The sequence below is a fragment of the Dendrobates tinctorius genome, unplaced genomic scaffold (genome assembly GCF_039654945.1).
Source record: "Dendrobates tinctorius isolate UK_male_01 unplaced genomic scaffold, ASM3965494v1 ptg000049l, whole genome shotgun sequence".
Taxonomy (NCBI): Eukaryota; Metazoa; Chordata; class Amphibia; order Anura; family Dendrobatidae; genus Dendrobates; species Dendrobates tinctorius.
Window position 1 is genome coordinate 22,069,273 of NW_027361717.1, and position 20,977 is coordinate 22,090,249.

The 20,977-nt window shown below is 44.4% G+C and overlaps 1 protein-coding gene across 3 annotated transcripts in view; it reads left to right on the forward strand.

Moving 5' to 3' along the window:
• Window positions 1-421: 421 nt before the first annotated feature.
• The window catches only part of RYK (receptor like tyrosine kinase), a 165,447-nt gene continuing 144,891 nt past the window's right edge, over window positions 422-20,977 (forward strand). For all 3 annotated transcript variants that reach the window (XM_073576532.1, XM_073576533.1, XM_073576535.1), the window contains exon 1: window positions 422-784. In XM_073576532.1, coding sequence (XP_073432633.1) covers window positions 433-784 — 352 coding nt within the window. In that variant the 5' untranslated portion in view covers window positions 422-432. The remainder of the gene's footprint in view (window positions 785-20,977) is intronic.

Genomic DNA, 20,977 nt, shown 5'->3' on the forward strand with positions numbered 1-20,977 from the left:
CACCCAACATATTGTTTGGTGTGAAACATGACAGTAAAAACTAGAAAATAACCAGTGTCAAAAATACCATACATAAATCAACGCCTCATCCTTATATGTATTGCTGCTGAAAAGTGGAGGGGCAAAAATGAAAAAAAAAAAAAAAAAAAAAAGAGCTAGTCCTTACAGGATTATTCAGATTATGAGCCCCTCTGAGGACAGGAGCTAATGTACATGGTGCCAAACCCTGTACACAGAGAACACCTCAATTCTGTGTTGTTGTTTCTAAATCTTATTACTTCTGTTATAAATAAAGTTTGTTTAAAAAAATTAAAAAGAAGACAATAAACAGAATCCATCCAGAAGAGGGCGCATGGGACCCACAGAGGACGACGGCGGCTTGGAAGAGACAAAATAGTACAGCGTTTAGAACGGAGTGAGGACAGACAGCGCATGCGTGTAGTGGATTGTATACTCCGTGAGGGAGACCGAGCGCGCCAGGGTCGTGAATCGTGTCCGTGGTGTGGTGTTTTCGACGGCAGGACAGACAGCGTGTACAGGGATGGTCCGAGGCACCAATTCCTCTCAGCACGGGCTGTGAGAGACATGCTGCCCGGGGCCCCGGTCCCCCCGGGGTGGATGAGGAGATGGGGGAGGCAGCCGGGCCCCGGGCTGTGGTGTCCGTCCCTGCTGCTGCTACTTGCCGTTCTCCTTGGAGTCAGTGAGGCTCAGTCGGGGCCCGGGAGCGGCGGAGAGCCCGGCCTAAACGTGTACATGAGCGAGGAGGAGGTGCGGCGGCTGATCGGTGAGTGCGGCGGGGCGGGGAGAACCGGAGCACAGGCCATTGTCCGGGGAAGAGGCCGGTGATAGGGTGCAGGGTACACTGGGGCCACGGCCATTGTCCGGGGAAGAGCCCGGTGATAGGGTGCAGGGTACACGGGTGGCACGGCCATTGTCGGGGGCAGAGCCCGGTGATAGGGTGCAGGGTACACCGGGGCCACGGCCATTGTCCGGGGAAGGGCCCGGTGATAGGGTGCAGGGTACACCTGGGCCACAGCCATTGTCCGGGGAAGGGCCCGGTGATAGGGTGCAGGGTACACCGGGGCCACGGCCATTGTCGGGGGCAGAGCCCGGTGATAGGGTGCAGGGTACACCGGGGCCACGGCCATTGTCGGGGGCAGAGCCCGGTGATAGGGTGCAGGGTACACCGGGGCCACGGCCATTGTCGGGGGCAGAGCCCGGTGATAGGGTGCAGGGTACACCGGGGCCACGGCCATTGTCGGGGGCAGAGCCCGGTGATAGGGTGCAGGGTACACCGGGGCCACGGCCATTGTCCGGGGAAGGGCCCGGTGATAGGGTGCAGGGTACACCGGGGCCACGGCCATTGTCCGGGGAAGAGACCGGTGATAGGGTGCAGGGTACACCGGTGCCACGGCCATTGTCCGGGGCAGAGACCGGTGATAGGGTGCAGGGTACACCGGTGCCACGGCCATTGTCCGGGGCAGAGCCCGGTGATAGGGTGCAGGGTACACCGGTGCCACGGCCATTGTCCGGGGCAGAGCCCGGTGATAGGGTGCAGGGTACACCGGTGCCACGGCCATTGTCCGGGGCAGAGCCCGGTGATAGGGTGCAGGGTACACTGGTACCGTGGCCATTGTCCGGCGCAGAGCCCGGTAATTGGGCAGAAGATACACTGTTACCCCGCCCATTTTTGGGGGCAGAGCTCTGTATACACCAGTACCACTGCCATTGTCTGGGGGGCAGAGCCCGGTGATAGGGTGCATCGGTACCGTGGCCATTGTCCGGCGCAGAGCTCGATAATTGGGCAGAGGATACACTGTTACCCCAGCCATTGTCTGGGGCAGAGCCCGGTATACACCGGTACCACAGCCATTGTCCGGAACAGAACTCTGTAGTGGGGCACAGGATATATTGGTACCACGGCCATTGTCCGGGACAGAACTCTGTAGTGGGGCACAGGATATATTGGTACCACGGCCATTGTCCGGAGCAGAGACTGGTAATAGGACACTGGTACTATGGTCATTGTTCTGCCACTAGTATCAGGTTCTGGGGAACACAGATGGCACCGAATGCCACTGGCTCAATCCTTATATCATGTATCTGTTGTGCTTGTGGAGATTTGTACTTATTAAAGGGAATCTGTCACCCTTTTTTTCGATTATGAGCTGCCGACACCAACATCAGAGGCTTATCTACAGCATTCAGTAATGTTGTAGATAAGCCCCCGATGTAACCTGAAAGATAAGAAAAAAGAGTTGGATTATACTCACCCCGGCGTCCGGTAGGTGTTGCCGTCCGGTCAGGCGCCTCCCATCTTCATGCGATGCCATCCTCTTCTTTCCTTCCTGTCGTGGCTCCTACGCATTCGCACTGCTCTGCCCTGTTGAGGGCAGAGCACAGTTCTGCAGTGCGCAGGCACTGGGAGAGGTCCGGCGCCTGCGCACTGCGGTATTCTGCTCTGCCCTCAACAGGGCAGAGCAATGTGAATGCGCCGGAGTCACGACAGTAGGAAAGACGAGGACTGCATAGTATGAAGATGGGAGGCGCCGGACCGCAACACCCATCGGACCGGATTGGATGCCGGGGTGAGTATAATCTAACGTGTTTTTCTCATCTTTCAGGTTCCATCGGGGGGCTTATCTACAACATTACAGAATGCTGTAGATAAGCCTCTGATGTCGCTGCCGGCAGCTCATAGTCGAAAAAAGGGGTGACAGATTCCCTTTTAGCTGATGACTACAGCCGACTGAACAGCAACATTTTTATGACTTTCGATGGCAAGAAAATGGAAGTTGTAGTCAGAGGTGTCTTCTCCCTGTTGGCTAAGGTTACAAGATGATGTGCATGTGTTTTGGGCCTCTGATCAGTGCCATCTGTAGAGTGTAAATGTCTGGGCCACTGGACTTGTGAGTTGGTTGGATTACACAAAAGTCTCTGTGCTAGTGAATTTGGTTGCCCATATGGGACACAAGGGCACAATAGAGCAAGTTGTCTGGTTGGGCCCGCAGTCTATAATACTTGGTGGAGAGCAATTGGATACAGGATCCACCTTTACGAATTGGCCTCCCCGTCACTCGACTATCCCCTCTCCAGTCCATACTTAATGCAGCGGCCAGGATCGTCCATCTGGGTAATCGGTACTCGGACGCGTCCGCTCTTCGCCAGTCCTTACATTGGCTGCCCATTCATTATAGGATCCAATTCAAAGTACTTGTTCTCACCCACAAAGCTCTCCACAGTGCAGCACCCCCTTACATCTCTTCTCTCATTTCTGTCTATCGGCCTAGCCGATCGCTGCGCTCTGCAAACGACTTTCGACTAAACTCTGCACTAATCCGTACCTCCCACTCCCGACTCCAAGACTTCTCCCGTGCTGCTCCTATCCTCTGGAATGCTCTACCCCAAGAAATCAGGACTATCCACAATTTGCATAGTTTTAGGCGCTCCCTCAAAACACACCTGTTCAGAGCGGCCTATCACATTCACTAATCAAAGTCATTCTCTGTGTAAGTGTGCGTGTGTAGCCCACTCACGATCTCCATCCATCCTTCACTCCCGCAAGATGGCTGGACCTTCATTGTAAATACACCATTGTAAATACACACCTGTACTCTGTATCTCCCTCACCTCATTGTAGATTGTACGCTCTCACGAGCAGGGTCGTCTTATTTCGTCTTATTTTGCTTTAATTATTGTATTGTTAGCGTTGTTACTTATGACTTGTGTTTTGAAACTGTTAAACTGTAAAGCGCTGCGGAATATGTTGGCGCTATATAAATAAAGATTATTATTATTATTATTTACGAATGTGCAGTCACATAGATATAATTGGTGCTGCCACCACTTTATTTTTCTGACTGATTTGCATGGAATGTACTAATGTAGTTGTGCCAGAATCCTAAGTTGAGCTCCTTCTTTTTCTGGTTGCAAATCATTGTAGAATAACTTATTATTGTTTTGTGCTAAAGAAAACAGAAGTTTGACAGAGTTGTGCAAAAAGGATTTGCAGGATCCTGATCGTTAGTATGTGGCGACGGAACCAGAGCCCTGAGATCCTTTATTGCGCCTTCCCTGCCAAGTAATGCACGCGGAGCGACGTCATGTGTGTCATGCTACATGGATAACGCTGCACAATTCCTACTGAGCCAACAAGGCTGCTTGTATGTATTGTATGTCACACGGGAGCCAACGAGGCTGCTTGTACGTCACACGGGAGCCTACGAGGCTGCTGTCTTTATTTGTGGGATGGGGAGCACAGAGCACACTGATTCCGCCCACAAAGAACGTCCTGATGCTGACACTCCTCTCTATCATCCGTTGGGAGGCCTCCTTACACATTAGATGCTTAGCTGATCTCGCTGATATCTGGCGCTCAGTTGGCTTTTATCTAATGTGCATGAGGTCCCCCTTTCCGAAATTCTCAGTGTTTTATGGAAAAAAAAGCAAAGCGCGCTTTTGAGACGATCCTCACATACAGTGCATTGCGAAAGTATTGCCCCCCCCCAGAACTTTTCAACCTTTTCCTACATATCATGCTTCAAACAATGATAAAAAATGTACATTTTTAGTGAAGAATCAACAAGTGGGACACAATTGTGAAGTTGAGCGAAATTTATTGGTTATTTTACATTTCTGTGGAAATTCATAAACTAAAAAGTGGGGCGTGCAATATTATTCGGACCCTTTAACTTAATACTTTGTTGCGCCACCTTTTGCTGCGATTAAAGCTGCAAGTCACTTGGGGTATGTCTCTCTCAGTTTTGTACATCGAGAGACTGAAATTCTTGCCCATTCTTCCTTGGCAAACAGCTCGAGCTCAGTGAGGTTTGATGGAGATCGTTTGTGAACAGCAGTTTTCAGTTCTTTCCACAGATTCTCGATTGGATTCAGGTCTGGACTTTGACTTGACCATTCTGACTCCTGGACCTGGATACGTTTATTTGTGAACCATTCCATTGTAGATTTTGCTTTATGTTTGGGATCATTGTCTTGTTGGAAAACAAATCTCCGACCCAGTCTCAGGTTTTTTGCAGACTCCAACAGGTTTTCTTCAATAATGGTCCTGTATTTGGCTCCATCCATCTTCCCATCAATTTTAACCATCTTCCCTGTCCCTGCTGAAGAAAAGCAGGCCCAAACCATGATGCTGCCACCACCACCATGTTTGACAGTGGGGATGGTGTGTTCAGGGTGATGAGCTGTGTTGCCTTTACGCCAAACATATCGTTTGGCATTGTTGCCAAAAAGTTCGATTTTGGTTTCATCTGACCAGAGCACCTTCTTCCACCTGTTTGGTGTGTCTCCCAGGTGGCTTGTTGCAAACTTTAAATGACACTTTTTGTGGATATCTTTGAGAAATGGCTTTCTTCTTGCCACTCTTCCATAAAGGCCAGATTTGTGCAGTGTACGACTGATTGTTGTCCTATGGAAGACTGTCCCACCTCAGCTGTAGATCTCTGCAGTTCATCCAGAGTGATCATGGGCCTCTTGGCTGCATCTCTGATTAGTATTCTCCTTGTTTGGAATGAAAGTTTAGAGGGACGGCCGGTCTTGGTAGATCTGCAGTGGTATGATACTTCTTCCATTTCAATATGATCGCTTGCACAGTGCTCCTTGGGATGTTTAAAGTTTTGGAAATCATTTTGTATCCAAATCCGGCTTTAAACTTCTCCACAACAGTATCACGGACCTGCCTGTTGTATTCCTTGGTCTTCATGAAGCTCTCTGTGCATCAAACAGAACCCTGAGACGATCACAGAGCAGGTGCATTTATACGGACACTTGATTACACACAGGTTGATTATATTTATCATTATTAGTCATTTAGGACAACATTAGATCATTCAGAGATCCACAATGAACTTCTGGAATGAGTTTGCTGCACTGAAAGTAAAGGGGCCGAATAATATTGCACGCCCCACTTTTCAGTTTTTGAATTTCCACAAAAAAGTAAAATCAATAAATTTTGTTCAACTTCACAATTGTGTCCCACTTGTTGATTCTTCACCAAAAATTTACATTTGGTATCTTTATGTTTGAAGCATGATATGTGGGAAAAGGTTGAAAAGTTCCAGGGGGCCGAATACTTTCGCAATGCACTGTATTGACAATGATGTAAGCTTAGTGTGTCTATAGGGCTGCTGTTTAATGGTGTTTTATTAGCCAGTGCTGTACCAACCGTATATGTCAGCATAATGTGAAAGAAAGGTATGGAATAGAGTAGTGGGGTACACCACGTCATAGAGCGGTGTACAGTAAAAATGTGCACCATAGTGGAGTAAAAAAATATAGGGGGCCCATGATGAACATATCTGTATGCTGTGCCTTTGCTTTGGCCTATTCTGGGCAGAGGTCTCTTTTGTCTGTGTGCGCGCCAATCTCGATATCCCTTCTGATGCTGTGTCCGTATCCAGGGGTGGTGCTGGTGGTGGGGCTCTTAGATAACAGTAGATGCTGCAGTGATGAAACCGATGACTTGGAAGTGACGTGATTCAGTCCTGTGATCTCAGATTTTGAGCGGTGGTGAGCGCTGCTGTGCGAGGATCGCTTTTTTCGTTTGTTCACAATCATGTTGTAGAGCACGAGACTATTACAAGGAGCTGCAGGGACCCCTGGATAAGTGAGGCCCCCCTCCACTCTGCAGTACATGTACATCTGTTATCACACATTGAGCGTTCTTGGTCCGGTGTGTCCTGCTGACTTTCTATTTGTCTCACTGGAGTCGACAGTGTTACGTTCAGAGATCTTTAGACAGTAGTGTTTGCTGCTCTTTACATTCATCTTCCAAAATCAAAAAAAGGCACATATGGAATTTAAAGGGGTTGTCCACTTTATAACTTATACTTAAAGGGGTTGTCCACAAATGGACAACCCCTTATTAAAGGGAATCTGTCATCCCCTGGGACACTTTTGAGCTATCACTATGAGAATACAGGTAATAGAAATGTTAATCTGGTCTTATCTGTATGCCTCATAGTTGCTGTCTAGATGTGGAGAAATAGACTTTATTTCAATATGCTAATGATTTCTTCCAGGTTCTGGAGCCTGGGTGTGTAGAATAAATCCCTGCCTCCGCTCTTCATTATACTATTACCGTCCTCCCATGCTGACATGTGACGTGCAATTGTGGCTCCGGAATCTCTCACATGTGCCCTGCATTCGTTCGACAATCTGTACCTCTTCCTTCTTTAGTCCGTATATTCAGCGTTCTTGTGCGCCTGCAGACCATAGAAAGAAGATTCCCTTTAATAAATGTCCCCAGATTCCAGAGTACCGTGCTCAGCTATCTTCAGCAGGGGTGGGGGGACATAGAAAACTGGCCTGTCCTAGCTTTTGGTAGGGGTCTTGGTGTTTGGACCTCGCACTAACCTAAAAGTTATCAGCTGTCCTGTTAATATGAATTGGCGTCTTACCAGAATAGCTCTGCGCTTGTCATCTAGAGTATCTAATCCAAGCAGCCTTTGGTCGCTCGGGTTTGGCGCTGCTTTATGACCTGGAGTTTTCAGCGAGGTCGATATTGGGATAATGTAATTCTGTTTAGACCAAAGCTCTCGAGTTGGGGCGAGTATCCATGCAGCCCGGGCCTGGTAATATAAACTTGTATTTCTTCATGACATAATTTAACCTCTCCATGTCTGGATCAGGTCAATTATAGCTTTGTAAACAGATTTGTAAAACGTGTCGAGTCTTGGGTTTTACCAGAGAACATTCGATATACCGTAGTTGCAACTATTTTTGTTGATGATAATAAATGTGACAGCTTTCCTGGTGTCGCGCACCTCCATCTGGCTGGGTCTGTTAGGGTGTGTTCACACGTTGCGGATTTTTCTGTGGATCCGCAGCGGATTTGGCCCTGCGGATCCTCAGCAGTTTTCCATGCGGTTTACAGTACCATGTAAACCTATGGAAAACCAAATCTGCTGTGCACATGCTGCGGAAAATTCCGCGCAGATTTGCTGTGGTTTATTTTCCTCAGCATGTCAATTTTTTTTTTTTTTTTTTTTTTTGCGGAACCGCCGCTCCGGTTTCCAATCTAGGACATACAAAATCAATCAATGTGTTTTCTGGGAAGAGATGCGGATTCTCTGCAGAAAACTGCAGGCTAATCCGCAACGTGTGCACATGGAGAAAAAAATGCTGAAAGCCTTGACCAATTCATTTCTATGACAATTCCACTTTACTGTTCCTGTGAGTTTTTCCTAAGCAGGTTTTGTACATGCCTTGTGGTAAGAAAAAAAAATGCTTGTCCTTCTTTACAGAATGAAACCTCTCAAAACTAGAGATTCAAAAGTCTGGAAAAAACACTCAAAAATCACTTCTGCAAAAAAATAAAACTCCCCCATAAACTCCCCAAAGAAAGTGTTTTCCTGAAGCCGTTTCCACTAGACAATGCAATTTGTTGCTTTTGACGCCCACGTACTGTAAATTCTCCGCCTGACACAAACTGGAACCAGAATACCACAGTGTGTCCTGAAGGTGCTCGCTGTGGTTGCGATCAGTTCTCTGGAGAGACCAGGCATTATTATTTTTTTTTTTTTTTTTTTTAATAACTTAACGTGATAATTTTGCTAAAACGAGAAAAAGTTTGATGCAATCTTGAGACTATTTTATCATGTCACATTGAAATCCCAGATGATAAAAAGTATAACTAGCAGCTTAAATCACTTTTTATATATTATACAAACTATGGCTATGTTCACACGCTGCTTTTTTGGTGCTTTTTTTTATTTCTGCAGGCAAAAACTGCTCTCTTGGCAGTAAGAAAGTTTGTGGGGAAAAAAGCAGGTTTTGCTTAGTTTTTGCTGCGTCATTTTTGCAGTGTTTGGTCTCTTGTGCATTCTGATAGTTTTGTGCCCCCCCCCACCCCCCAAAAAAAACAAACTAAAAAATAAAAAAAAAATCTGATCCTACTTCATCAGGTTTTGGCACCAAAACACAGCAAAACTTGATACTTGCATTCTTTCAGTGTTTTGTTTTGTTTTTTTCCTGCCACCTATTACTTTCAGTGCGTGATATACGCTGAAAGAGGTTCCATGCTCCTTTCTGCAAAACCTCAGTACGAAATACTGAGGGCCAAAATAAATCACGCTGTATGCATGGGGTTTCTGAGACCTCATAGACCTAGCTGGTACTGTAAAACGCAGCTAAAATTTGCATAAAAAACACGTATGTATGAACATGGCGTTAAACATGTTGCCGATCATTGGGAGACCAGGTACTGGGGGCTTTCAACGATTGCTCAAAATACTGCATTAACGTGTGTGTGCACAGTAGTGTATGGCTACAATGCAGGTGCAGGAGTCCATACGTCCTTCTGTTTGCAGAACTGTGTGTGTCGCTTCTATTTGATTTACTCAAAGTTGGTTGAAATGATAGCTTATTCCCTGTGTAGACTGAAGCCGCAGCACAGAACAAGCTTCATCGTTGGCACTGATCATTGAGGGGTAATACAGTCACTTGGCATCCGGCATCCAGGAGACAGGCAGCTGGTGAACGTGGCTCGTCTTCCCGGAGAACACGCGTCCAGTACGGGTTGCTCCAGCCAATGCTGTGCTCTGCCCGAGAACACGGTACTTGTAGTTCTTTTAGATGCAGTCAGGGTTGCCATTCCCCCCCCCCCCCCCCCCCATACACTTAATGTTCTGTGTTGTAGACTAGGCAACGTGTGATCATTGTTTAGTTGTGTCAGAATAATGTTTTTGAAAGAGGAGCACGGTGTGGCCACAGTTGGCTTCTCTTCAATTAGTGGTGAAAGCTGACAATGAATTGAGGCTTGCAAGAGATGTCAAAAGCAATAATAAAGGATTTTGGGGATATGTCAAAAGTAAAAGAAAAGTCAAAGATGCTATAGGATTTTTACAGGATGAAAATGATGAAATGGTAAGACAGGATGTTGAGAAGGCCGAACTTTTAAATTCCTATTTTGCATCTGTTTTCTCTCAGAAAGGAAATGTAACATCAACTGTTCTTCACTGTCCTATTAAGGGAATAGAAGAATCCAGGATATCTATAAACAGAAAGATAGTGAGGAAACACTTAGCTAACCTAAATGAATTCAAGTCTCCAGGTCCAGATGAATTACACCCCAGAGTACTGAAGGAGATAGCAGAAGAAATGTTTGAACCCCTCTCCATAATCTTTGAAAATTCTTGGAGAACAGGAGAAGTCCCAGAAGATTGGAGAAGAGCAAATGTTGTTCCTATCTTCAAAAAGGGGAAGAAGGTGGACCCAGGCAACTATAGGCCGGTGAGTCTGACTTCTATACCAGGAAAGATCTTTGAACAAATTATTAAACAACATGTATGTCAGTACCTGGATAAGAATTAATTGATTAAACAGAGTCAGCATGGGTTTGTAACTAATAAGTCATGTCAGACTAACTTAATTTCCTTCTATGACGGAATCACTGATTGGGTGGATCAAGGAAATGCTGTAGATATAGTATATCTTGACTTCAGCAAAGCATTTGACAAAGTAACTCATACAGTCCTTATTGAAAAAATGACTAAGTATGGAATGGACAAGGCAACTGTTAGGTGGATTCATAACTGGCTTAGTGATCGGACCCAAAGAGTGGTCGTAAATGGCTGCACATCCAGTTGGAAAAATGTCTCAAGTGGGGTACCACAGGGCTCTGTCCTGGGCCCTGTATTGTTCAACATCTTTATCAACGATTTAGATGAAGGAATTGAGGGTAAACTGATTAAATTTGCTGATGACACAAAGCTAGGAGGGATAGCTAATACTAGAGAAGAGAGAGAGAGGATTCAAAAAGATATAAATAAACTGGAGAAGTGGGCAGCAACTAACAGAATGGTTTTTAACAGGGAAAAATGCAAAGTTCTACATCTGGGCAATAAAAATGAAAAAAGCATATACAGAATGGGAGGAATAGGGCTAAGTGACAGCACATGTGAAAAGGATTTGGGTATACTAATAGATCACAGACTGAATATGAGTCAACAGTGTGATGCAGCAGCAAAAAAGGCAAATGCAATTCTAGGATGTATTAACAGAAGCATACAGTCTAGATCACGTGAAGTCATTGTTTCCCTCTACTCCTCTTTGGACAGACCTCATCTGGAATATTGTGTCCAGTTTTGGGCACCACATTTAAAAAAAAAAAATCAAAAAACTGGAGCAAGTTCAGAAAAGAGCAACCAGAATGGTGACCGGTCTGCAAACCCTGTCTTATGAGGAAAGGTTGCAGGATTTGGGAATGTTAAGTTTGCAAAAAGCGAAGACTGAGAGGAGACTTAATAGCTGTCTACAAATATCTCAAGGGCTGTCACATTGTAGAAGGATCAACTTTATTCTCATTTGCACAAGGAAAGACTAGAAGCAACGGGATGAAACTGAATGGGAGGAGACACAGATTAGATATTAGAAAAAACTTTTTGACAGTTAGAGTGATCAATGAGTGGAACAAGCTGCCACGAGAAGTGGTGAGTTCTCCTTCAATGGAAGTCTTCAAACAGAGGCTGGACAGATATCTGTCTGGGATGATTTGGCGAATCCTGCTTTGAGCAGGGGGTTGGACCAGATGGCCCAGGAGGTCCCTTCCAACTCTATGATTCTATGATTTATTGATTGACCATTTTACCATTTCTTCCTGAAAGATAAGACAAAGTTAACAACCAGCATGGCAGCATTTACCTTTTTTTTTATTTTTTTAAATTTTTTTATTTATTTACCAAAATGGCTTCCTTAATAATTAGCAATCAACTTTCGTTCAATACAAATGTAGATGGAGTTTTTCAGGAAATCGATATTGGTGATTAATATCAGATGAGTGGGAGTTTGGCTCCTGTCACCCCATAATTAAATTATTAAAGCGGCCGCAGCGCAGCACAACTGGCATAGCGGTCTATAATCGGTGACCATTAATAGCGCTCTGACATTCTAGTGAAACGCATCGCTGCTGGTTTGTTGCCAATTCAATCAGCTGATCTGTTGGCATGCTGAGACGCAAACCCCCCGATATAGGTAATCAGTATCAGAGTGCCAGAAATCCCCTTTTAATGTATATGGTAAATGGTAGTAGCCTTGTAATTAGTGACATAACTATATGCTCAGAATGAGCAGTTCTGTTTTTATTTCTGTCTATATATTACTAAAGTCCTGTTCACACTGGGCTACTGCAGATTCTAGGATTCAGGGCTGCAGAAAAGCAATGTGAATAGGACCTTAGCAGTACTGCGAAGATTATTGTGCGAGGATCTGCAACCTTAAGGGTATGTGCACACGTTGTGGATTTTGCCCTGCGGATCCGCAGCAGTTTTCCATGCGGTGTACAGTACCATGTAAACCTATGGAAAACCAAATCCGCTGTGCAAAATTCCACGCAGATTTGCTGTGGTTTATTTTCTGCAGCATGTCAATTCTTTGTGCGAAATCTGCAGCGTTTTTTCACCTCTTCCATTATAGGAATCCGCAGGTGTAAAAATGCAGGTGAAATCCGCAGTAAATCTGCAATAAATCCGCAGGTAAAGCATAGGTCATTTTACCTGCAGATTTAGCAAAATCGGCACGGAATAATCCGCAGCCAAATCCGCAACGTGTGCACATAGCTTTAGGCTGCATTCACACGATGAGTATATGGCGCCTTTTTTGATGCTGCAGATTTTCTGCACCAATTAGCCAATTTAGACTACATGCTTTTCTATTGTTTTTAGTGATATTTCAGTTGCTTGGTTTTTTTTCATCTGTAGATTGTCTTATTTAAAAAAAAAAAAAAAGTCAAATTTTAGATGAAACTTTATTTTGGATACTTCCTATTGTCAGATTTACACACTGCTTTGTTAAAACTTTGATAGTTATGTACAGATTACGTGAGTAGTTCCTATGTTTTCCATCTGAATATGCATTAAGAAAACATACGGTACATTTTTTTAATCTGCTGATTTTACTCATCTCATTGAAATGTATGGGGAAAATCTGCATATAAAAATCCTTCTATTTACCACAAGATAAATTGATATGTTGCTTAAAAAAGTGCCCCGCGGGTCCATTTACGCCACATTGAAAAGCAGCACAATGGGCTTGTTACTCCTAGAAATCCCATGCACTTTGCTGGCACTGGAATACACAGCATACAACATATGCAGCAGAAAATTGCACCAAATACTAAACCTTGCACTCCCGACACTGCAAAGTGCAGTACCACTCTGATCATGCTGCTCTGCAGGCATGCTGGGAGTTGTAGTGCACTGGCTGCTGCATATGTTTCTTTATGGTATTTGCAGTATTGGGTCATCATCTGCTATAAAAACTAACTGTGGGGAAAAATGTCCTGCTTATTTTCCCACTTTGACTGATATCTCATCGTGGTGTGAATCTTGCGTGGACTGACGAGCTAAACGGGCGCCATGAGTTTCTGATGGTTCTTGGAAGATCAGGACCAGGGTTGGACATGGTGCTCATACATATTAGATTATTTTTGGCTTATAAGGTACGGTAAGTTCACACTCAGTTTTTAAGCACTTTTTTTTCTGCAGGAAAGAAGCAGCAGAAAAAAAGGATATTTTTCTTTTTTATGCGTTTTTTGTGTGTGGTTCGCTGCGGTTTTGGCATGCTAGATTTGTCTCTTGTGCATGCTGACAAAGTTTATTGTTTGAAAAAAGGCTTATTCTATAGAATTAGGTTTTGGCACAAAAAATGCAGCAAAACCTGATGACTGCTGTTTTGGTGTGTTTTTTTTTCACCACCCATTCATTTCACTGGTGAAAAATGCTGAAAGAAGTGACATGCTCCATTGTGCAAAAAACCATGTGAAGCACAAAATCTTGATGACAAAAAACCGAGCTGTGTGCATGAGATTTCTGAAATCTCAGACTTTGTTGGTACTGTAAAACGCAGCTGAAAATCAGCATAAAAACGCCGAAAAAAGATCCAAAAACTCCTAGTGTGAACTTAGCCTTAAACCTGCTGATGTCAACGGCACCAGATGGCCAAGTGATATGTATGCATGTGTCCCAAAGCTCCCCAATGACGGGAAGGAAGGGTCGCACATGTTGGAATTCTTCATGCCCAATTGTTTGTGCTTTGGGTAGATAAGCCTCCACCAGAGATGTCTGGCAGCGGTTTGTTCTTTCTACACATTGAACATGTGTATGGGGGGGCGGTGTAGGGGTAGAGAGGAGCAATGAGTACCTAAAGTGTCTACATATTGGGGGATGTTTCTGGTCCTCCGGTCCGTGTGTCTTCAGATTGGCAGCAGTTACTCTGCACAGCATATGCTGGTTGCGGTGCGGCGTACGCTTTGACATTTCCCCTGATGACACTGCTTCACAGCAGCGATGCGTGTGGGCTTTATTCACACTGACATAATACTGCTTGGCATATTGGATTCCACATCTATTGCTTTCATGTATTAGTGGTATGCCCTTCTTATTCCTTTTTGCATTTTTTTTTCTCATCACACATCCATTCCCCTTTGGGGCTGATTTGCTGCACTGTGTTCACATATTTTATGGGCGTTCTGTAAATTTGTGTGCTGCACCTCTTTATTGGGGACCATTAGCATTACTGTTTTGGCTTCTGTTTGTCAGCTTTGTGCTGCGTTACCTTTTGTATAAGGCTAGGTTCACATTACGTTAAGCAGCCTGTTCAGCGCATCGTGTTGACGGGCTGCGTTAACGGTATAGCGCGATCGCGTTATGCTATACCCACAAGTGCTGATGATTCATCTGTGCTAGCGGTGACGGAGCCTGAGACGCTGCAGCCCGCGTCCGAGGCTCTGTCAGTGAATGACGGCACATCGTGAACGCGTGCCGCTTTACGGCATTCGTCGCGATGCGCCCGACAATGGGGCCGAATGGCAGTGTTAACGGACTGCGTTACACCGCGGTGTAACGCAGTCCATCTAACGGACTGGCTAAACGTAATGTGAACCCAGCCTACTTCACCTTATTGTAGGTGTTGTTTTTGCATGTGTTTTTTGAGGTTTATACCTTTTGGTATTATGTATTTATTATACTGTATCTTTACACCTTGTTGCTATATTTGCCAGCAGTCTTTGGGGATACTTTGGATTTTAAATTTGTTTTTATTGATGTTTTTTTTGTTTAAATATATAATGTGTACATATATTTGTTTTACCACCGGAGTGCTTATCATTAGGTAATATCTTTTTTGTTAATTACAGATTAGTGTGCGGAGTGACAGGGGCAGGATCTCTTTGTCCAGCCCTTTTTCAGGCATATTGTGGGACATTAATGGCCGGGGCTTGTGTACACCTCAGGTTTGAGATCGCTCATCTGTTCTGACATAATTGACGTGTAAGATTTATGGAGCTTGCTTTGTAAACAATGGTGGAGGAGCATGGCCTTGTTGTGCCTGGGGGCGCAGTGTGGAGGAAGGAGATTTGTTTCCTTAGGTGAGGTTACACATGTAGTAGGTTTTCCAGGGCTGCTCCTCATGAGATGACTCTCCTATACAGTAATTGATGACATGTGGTCTGGGACTATTGTGCAACTACGACTCCTGTCATGTCCTCATCCTGCACCGCACAGACGGGGCTCTGCCAGAGGCTGCGATATTGAATTCAGTAACATGAGCCATTTATTAGCCGCTTTCAGTGGGAAATCTTAGTTTTTTTTCCTTCAGTGTCACGTTTTTAGTAAGCACAAAAGATTCCCTTTCCACAATATCCGGCCTACAGAAAGGGGAATGGTGTACGGGCCGTTTTTCAGGTCGGACTTGCTGGTCTCCAGTCATGGTGTCCTCTGGGGTTATTTTACTGCCTCATTCTCCTCTAGCAAAGCAGGATTAAGACCTCGTCGGTTTCCCTTCCGTCCATTTGCCAAGTTGCTGTCCAATGTCTGTGGGATCTGTTATGTGCCCACGATCGGAAACTGCGGTGGTTTTGCCGCTGCATAATGTTGCCTTACCCTGATCTGCTTTGCGGAGTGGTTTGTCAATGATCTATGTGAGTGACAGTCATCTCCTGCCATTGCTCGCCAACAGTGCGGGTGGTGAGTGTAGGGTTCCTAGAAATACCACACTGAGAACTTCGTCACTTACGTGTTTCTTGTGTCTTTCACCCTTAAATGTCCGTCTTATAACTGGAATTTTCTTAGCCATTGGTTGCCCTCCGCTGCCCCACACATTACTGTGCAGCAGGTAAAGTACCCGGGCACTGCAGCATCACGGGGGCAAGCCCTTGGCTTCGGGGACTTCTGTAAACTTGAGAGATATATTCATACACACACATACGGAGTGGATTCTCCTGCTTGCTTAGTTCACAAATTGTATAAATGTAAGGATTCAGCCTAGAATTGAAATGTAATTGTGGCTTTATGAGCATTCACACTCTTTTTATATCCATGAGAAATGGAACATTCTTTTTCTAGCCCATATGCGTTGCTTCCTTGTTTTGTATTTTATCTATTCTCCGTTGGCTGTTAACAATGGATCCGTGAAACTTCGATTAAGTACAATGTATGTTTTCAGCAGATCATCCCTTTTATATGGTTTGCAAAACAGATGAAAATAGTCCATGCCCCGAGTGTCTCCGATCGGACTGACGACCGCTTTTAACATTGTGTATAGATCAATTACACTGTTTGTTTCAACACATGGTGGTGTGAGCGTAGCCTAGGCTTAGGCATTAGGCTCATGCACGCTCTTCAGCTGTGTTTTATGTGGATATGCCATAATTGACTAATAAATGCCGGTCCCACCTATGGTCTCCAGAATACAGGGCCCCCCACTCCCATTAAGACAGCTGTTTGTGGTTTTACTTAAGGCATATTTAATCAAGCTGATAATTGGTAATAAGCTTTCATTGGAAATCTTGTTTGCTGGTTATTGGCTTGTGCAAGCATGCCTCTCGGCAGCATATCGCCCCCGTGTACACAGGACCATGTGCTGCTGCTGCTAATATGCTATGCGCACAGAACAATCATATTGACACTCGTTCTGTGTGCATAGACTTCTGCTCGGTTTGTCTAAACAGGCTACTAAAAGAGTCCCTGTAGTCTTGAATATATCAGATTGGCGGGATTTGACGTCCATGGTCAGCTTGTCTAACTCCCTGTACCCTCCGCCTGGATGCCATGTTTTGGACTGTTTGCAGTAGCGGTTTACAGAGGAGGGACGCGCATTTCCATTATTCTGGGGGTAGTGACATAAATGTCTAAGATGGGACTATCCCTATTAAGCCATGTTCCTATCAAGTAGGACTGCTCTGATATATGCTGTCAGAATTTTTTTTTTTCTTTTCCTGACAGATTTTCTATTATGTCATGTTATTCATTAGTCTAGTTTCAGCATGATTGGCCCCTACATGACTCATGTACCATAAAATGACTCTGAATGAGAACATCTGCCAATTAGCTGCATGTTCGGCTGATCTAAGGCCTTGTTCACATGTGATTGTCACGTACGTGCTCTACGCTTTTTTTTTTTTTTCTTCACAACTAATGTACAGACTAGCTATACTCAGTGGCCTCTTTTTACCTTTTTGAGGCTGTTGTGATTTGTGAAAAAAAAATGCCAATTTAAGTGAATGGAGCCATGAAAAGTATATACCGTACCATGAGTTCAAAAAAATGAAACCTATCTGGTATTGCCGCACCTATAAAAGTCCAATTTATGAATTTAATTATCCTGAATGGAAGAGGTGGAAAAATAAAAATTCACGATTTGCTTCTTTTTTGGTCACTGCATGTGGTCCAAAAATACAATTAAAACATTGTACGTACGCCGGCTCATTACGCAAAAAATAAGCCATTGGCAGAAAAAATAGAAATGGTCACAGATCTCAGAAAATGGGAACACAATCCAAAAATGGTTTTAATTACTAAAAAAAAGTGTCATGGTCCTCTACTCTTGTAAAGAGAACTTGTCTTTGTGAAAAAACGCTATTTACCCGAGGATATACAGTTAGGGCTCATGCAGATGTCCGTGGATTTCGGTCCGATCGTGGACTGCCCGCCGATCTCCTGACCCGAGCATGATAGTTTCATAGAAGTATATGAAATTTTAATGCTCCAGTTTGGAAACCTGCGGCCAGTCCGTGATCAGACCGAAAGCCACGGATGTCTGCATGGGTCGTTAATCTGCAGATAAATAGCATTACAATGCTGCCGTCCTAAAAGTGCAGCTATTGGGAGAAAAATGACTTTCTTCCCTCCCATGAGCCACTGGCTTTCAGTCATGGGGGGCATGTGCAGAGTGGCTACTGTCTCTGTTCACTGTACTGTAAGCGGTGGCTATAAGCACGACCTGGGGCTTTGATCTCTCTTTGCAGAGAACGCTGTTACTCAGTCTCAGGGTGTGCGTACATTATAGCGAACAGTGACTAGCCGCTCTGTGCATGCCTCCATGACTGAAAGCCGGCGGCTTCCTGGCGGAGATGTCTTCAGTAAGGTGGCCGTGCAGCATTGCTGTAATGCTATTCACCTGCAGATTAAGTCTAGTTAAATAGCGTTTCACAAGGTCACAAGTTCACTTTAAATGAGTAGAGGGCCATTACAAACCCTTTTTTTTTTTTTTTTTTTTTTTTTTTTTTTTTTTTTTAAATGGCTCAGGTAGCTTGTTTAAAAGGGCCCTAAAAAGTTATCAAACTCTGCCCCATCTGTACGTGATTTTTTTTTTCTTCATCTTCCTAGTGTTACCTCCTGCTCAGACACCCCTCAGCACATTTCCCTTTGATTCTGGGCTCAGTAAATGACTTGCACCCATAAACCCGAACATCTGCTCCCTTGCACAACATTCCTATATTCCTACAGTATCTACATTGTTTTATGGGCCTTGTATCCGAGCCAGAGTGTGCTGCGATCTGCATAGGATATTGGATAATAGAAAGGCCGCTCGCTCACGTGTTCTGTACTAGACCCTCACTAATGTGATTACTCCAGCCTCCAGTGATCTGTCATTTCACTTCCTTTGTTGCACCCCCCTCCCACCCATAGTTCAGTGAAGGGATAATGCAGGAAATCTGTTTGGGTCTTAAGAAATATATATGTATGTTTTTTTCTGTACCAAGTGTGATTCTGCACTCTCCAGCTCAATGTCTGAGTTTTATTGTGAACTTGGCACTCATACTTCAAAGAGAACTGAAACCTCCCTGATAAATCTGGTTAACCACAAGGCCAGAGGAGACGGCGTTTCTCCTGCAGCACATTGCTTAGTGTTGACTAATGTGCTGTATGCAGCGTGCAGAGCCACGTTCTGTAACGGAGCGTTAATGTGAGTGCGGGGTGTATCCCATTGCATTCGCCTCATAAGTGTTACCCGTTTCATTCTTGATTCCAGATGGCAGTGCCCAAGTCCACGCCAAGTGTGCCCTCTTATGTCACTAAAGTGGGTTTCACGCAATTTTTGAAAAATTTTTCGATGTGAAATTATCTTGGTGCTTTTTTAATTTTCCGGACACGTTTTTGTCCATGTTGGCGCTTACAATCCTTATTGTATTTGTTTTTCTCGTAAGAAGAAACCTTTTCATAGCTTCTACTCCTTTAACAGTAAAATATGGACAGTACATGACGTCTTTGTGGTATCCATTTTATTTACCGCTGGGCAATTGACTTTTATTGGCCAGTTTGATCTACAAGCATCAAAACAAGGACACGAATATTTCTTTTTTCAGAATTTCGATCCATGAAAAAAGCTTCGTTCATTGTAATGTATCCATGATCTATCTGCAAAAATGCGGGATAGCACATGTACCATAAAAAAACTGTCTCTTTCACACACCAGTTTATCAGGTTTTCTCAGACATGGAGGGAGAACATTTGAATAAAAATCGGACGTGTCTCAGATTCTTTCCGCAGACCACTCGGTCCAAGGAAACGATTGGACATGTGCACCATATAATATAAGTACAATTGCTATTTGTGAAGACCACGGAAAGTACTCATACAAGAAAATCAGTCACGTCCACAAGCCATAAGGCTGGATATTATCTCAGTAGCCTGAATTGATATTGTATATGATGGTAAAAGAACACTATAGTGTTACATGAGGTTTCGTTTAGTCCACAGTTAAAGCGAATATCCTCACATTTTTACATGTGTAAGTGGTGGTATGGCCTTATAGGCGCTTGCGCCCTAATAATAATGATACCTTTTTGATAGAGATCCGATGCGTCAATCATGTGAAATTGAGCATAGAAACCATATGCAAATTGGGAGGGAAGAGCACTAGGGGGGGCGTGTCGGGACGAGAGAGCATGCGGGGGGAGTGTCAGGACGGGAGAGCATGCGGGGGGGGAGTGTCGAGACGGCAGAGCACTGGGGGGGGACGGAACATGCCCCCAGTGCATGTCGATGAACCAGTGCATATGGATTGATACATCCGAGGGATTCCCTTCTCTTTGCATTTGGCTTCTATGCAGGATTTCTCATGCCTGACACATTGTATCTCCACAAAGAGAGTTGAGCGAATTTGTTAGGATTCATTCGCTGTATCTGAATTACCCATATTCGTGCCATATTGGTACCCTATTTGTGCCAAATTTATGTTTAATGATCGGTTCGGAACATATTCGGTAATTTCTACTCCTGTTAACTTTAATGATGTTCGGCTGGGTTCGACGAATAGTACAAAAACAATATTCGTTGCCAATTATATTCGGACCCAAATCCAAACAAATTCGCTCAACACTATCGGCAGACACCTACACTATCTGTCACACCACTACTTTAATAAGTAAAACCCTGCTGACATGTTCATGTTAAACCTTGGACTAAATAAAGCCTGATGTTTTGCTGGAAATCTGGAGCTTCTTGTTCTTTTGTGGCAACGTTTAGTTTGGTCCCATTACCCTGTGCCTCTTAGGTCATATTTGGACCATTGAGGAGAGTCCTGGCACAGCGCCGGTGTCTGTGTGGGTGACATTTTGCTGTGTAACCAGGGTTTCTCAGTATAATAGACCTGTGTGTTTTCAATCTTCATGCAAATCCTTCATTGCTGTGATGTCAGTTTTTCTCTTGTACCCTCCTTATTCACCTCTGATCATTCTAGTATT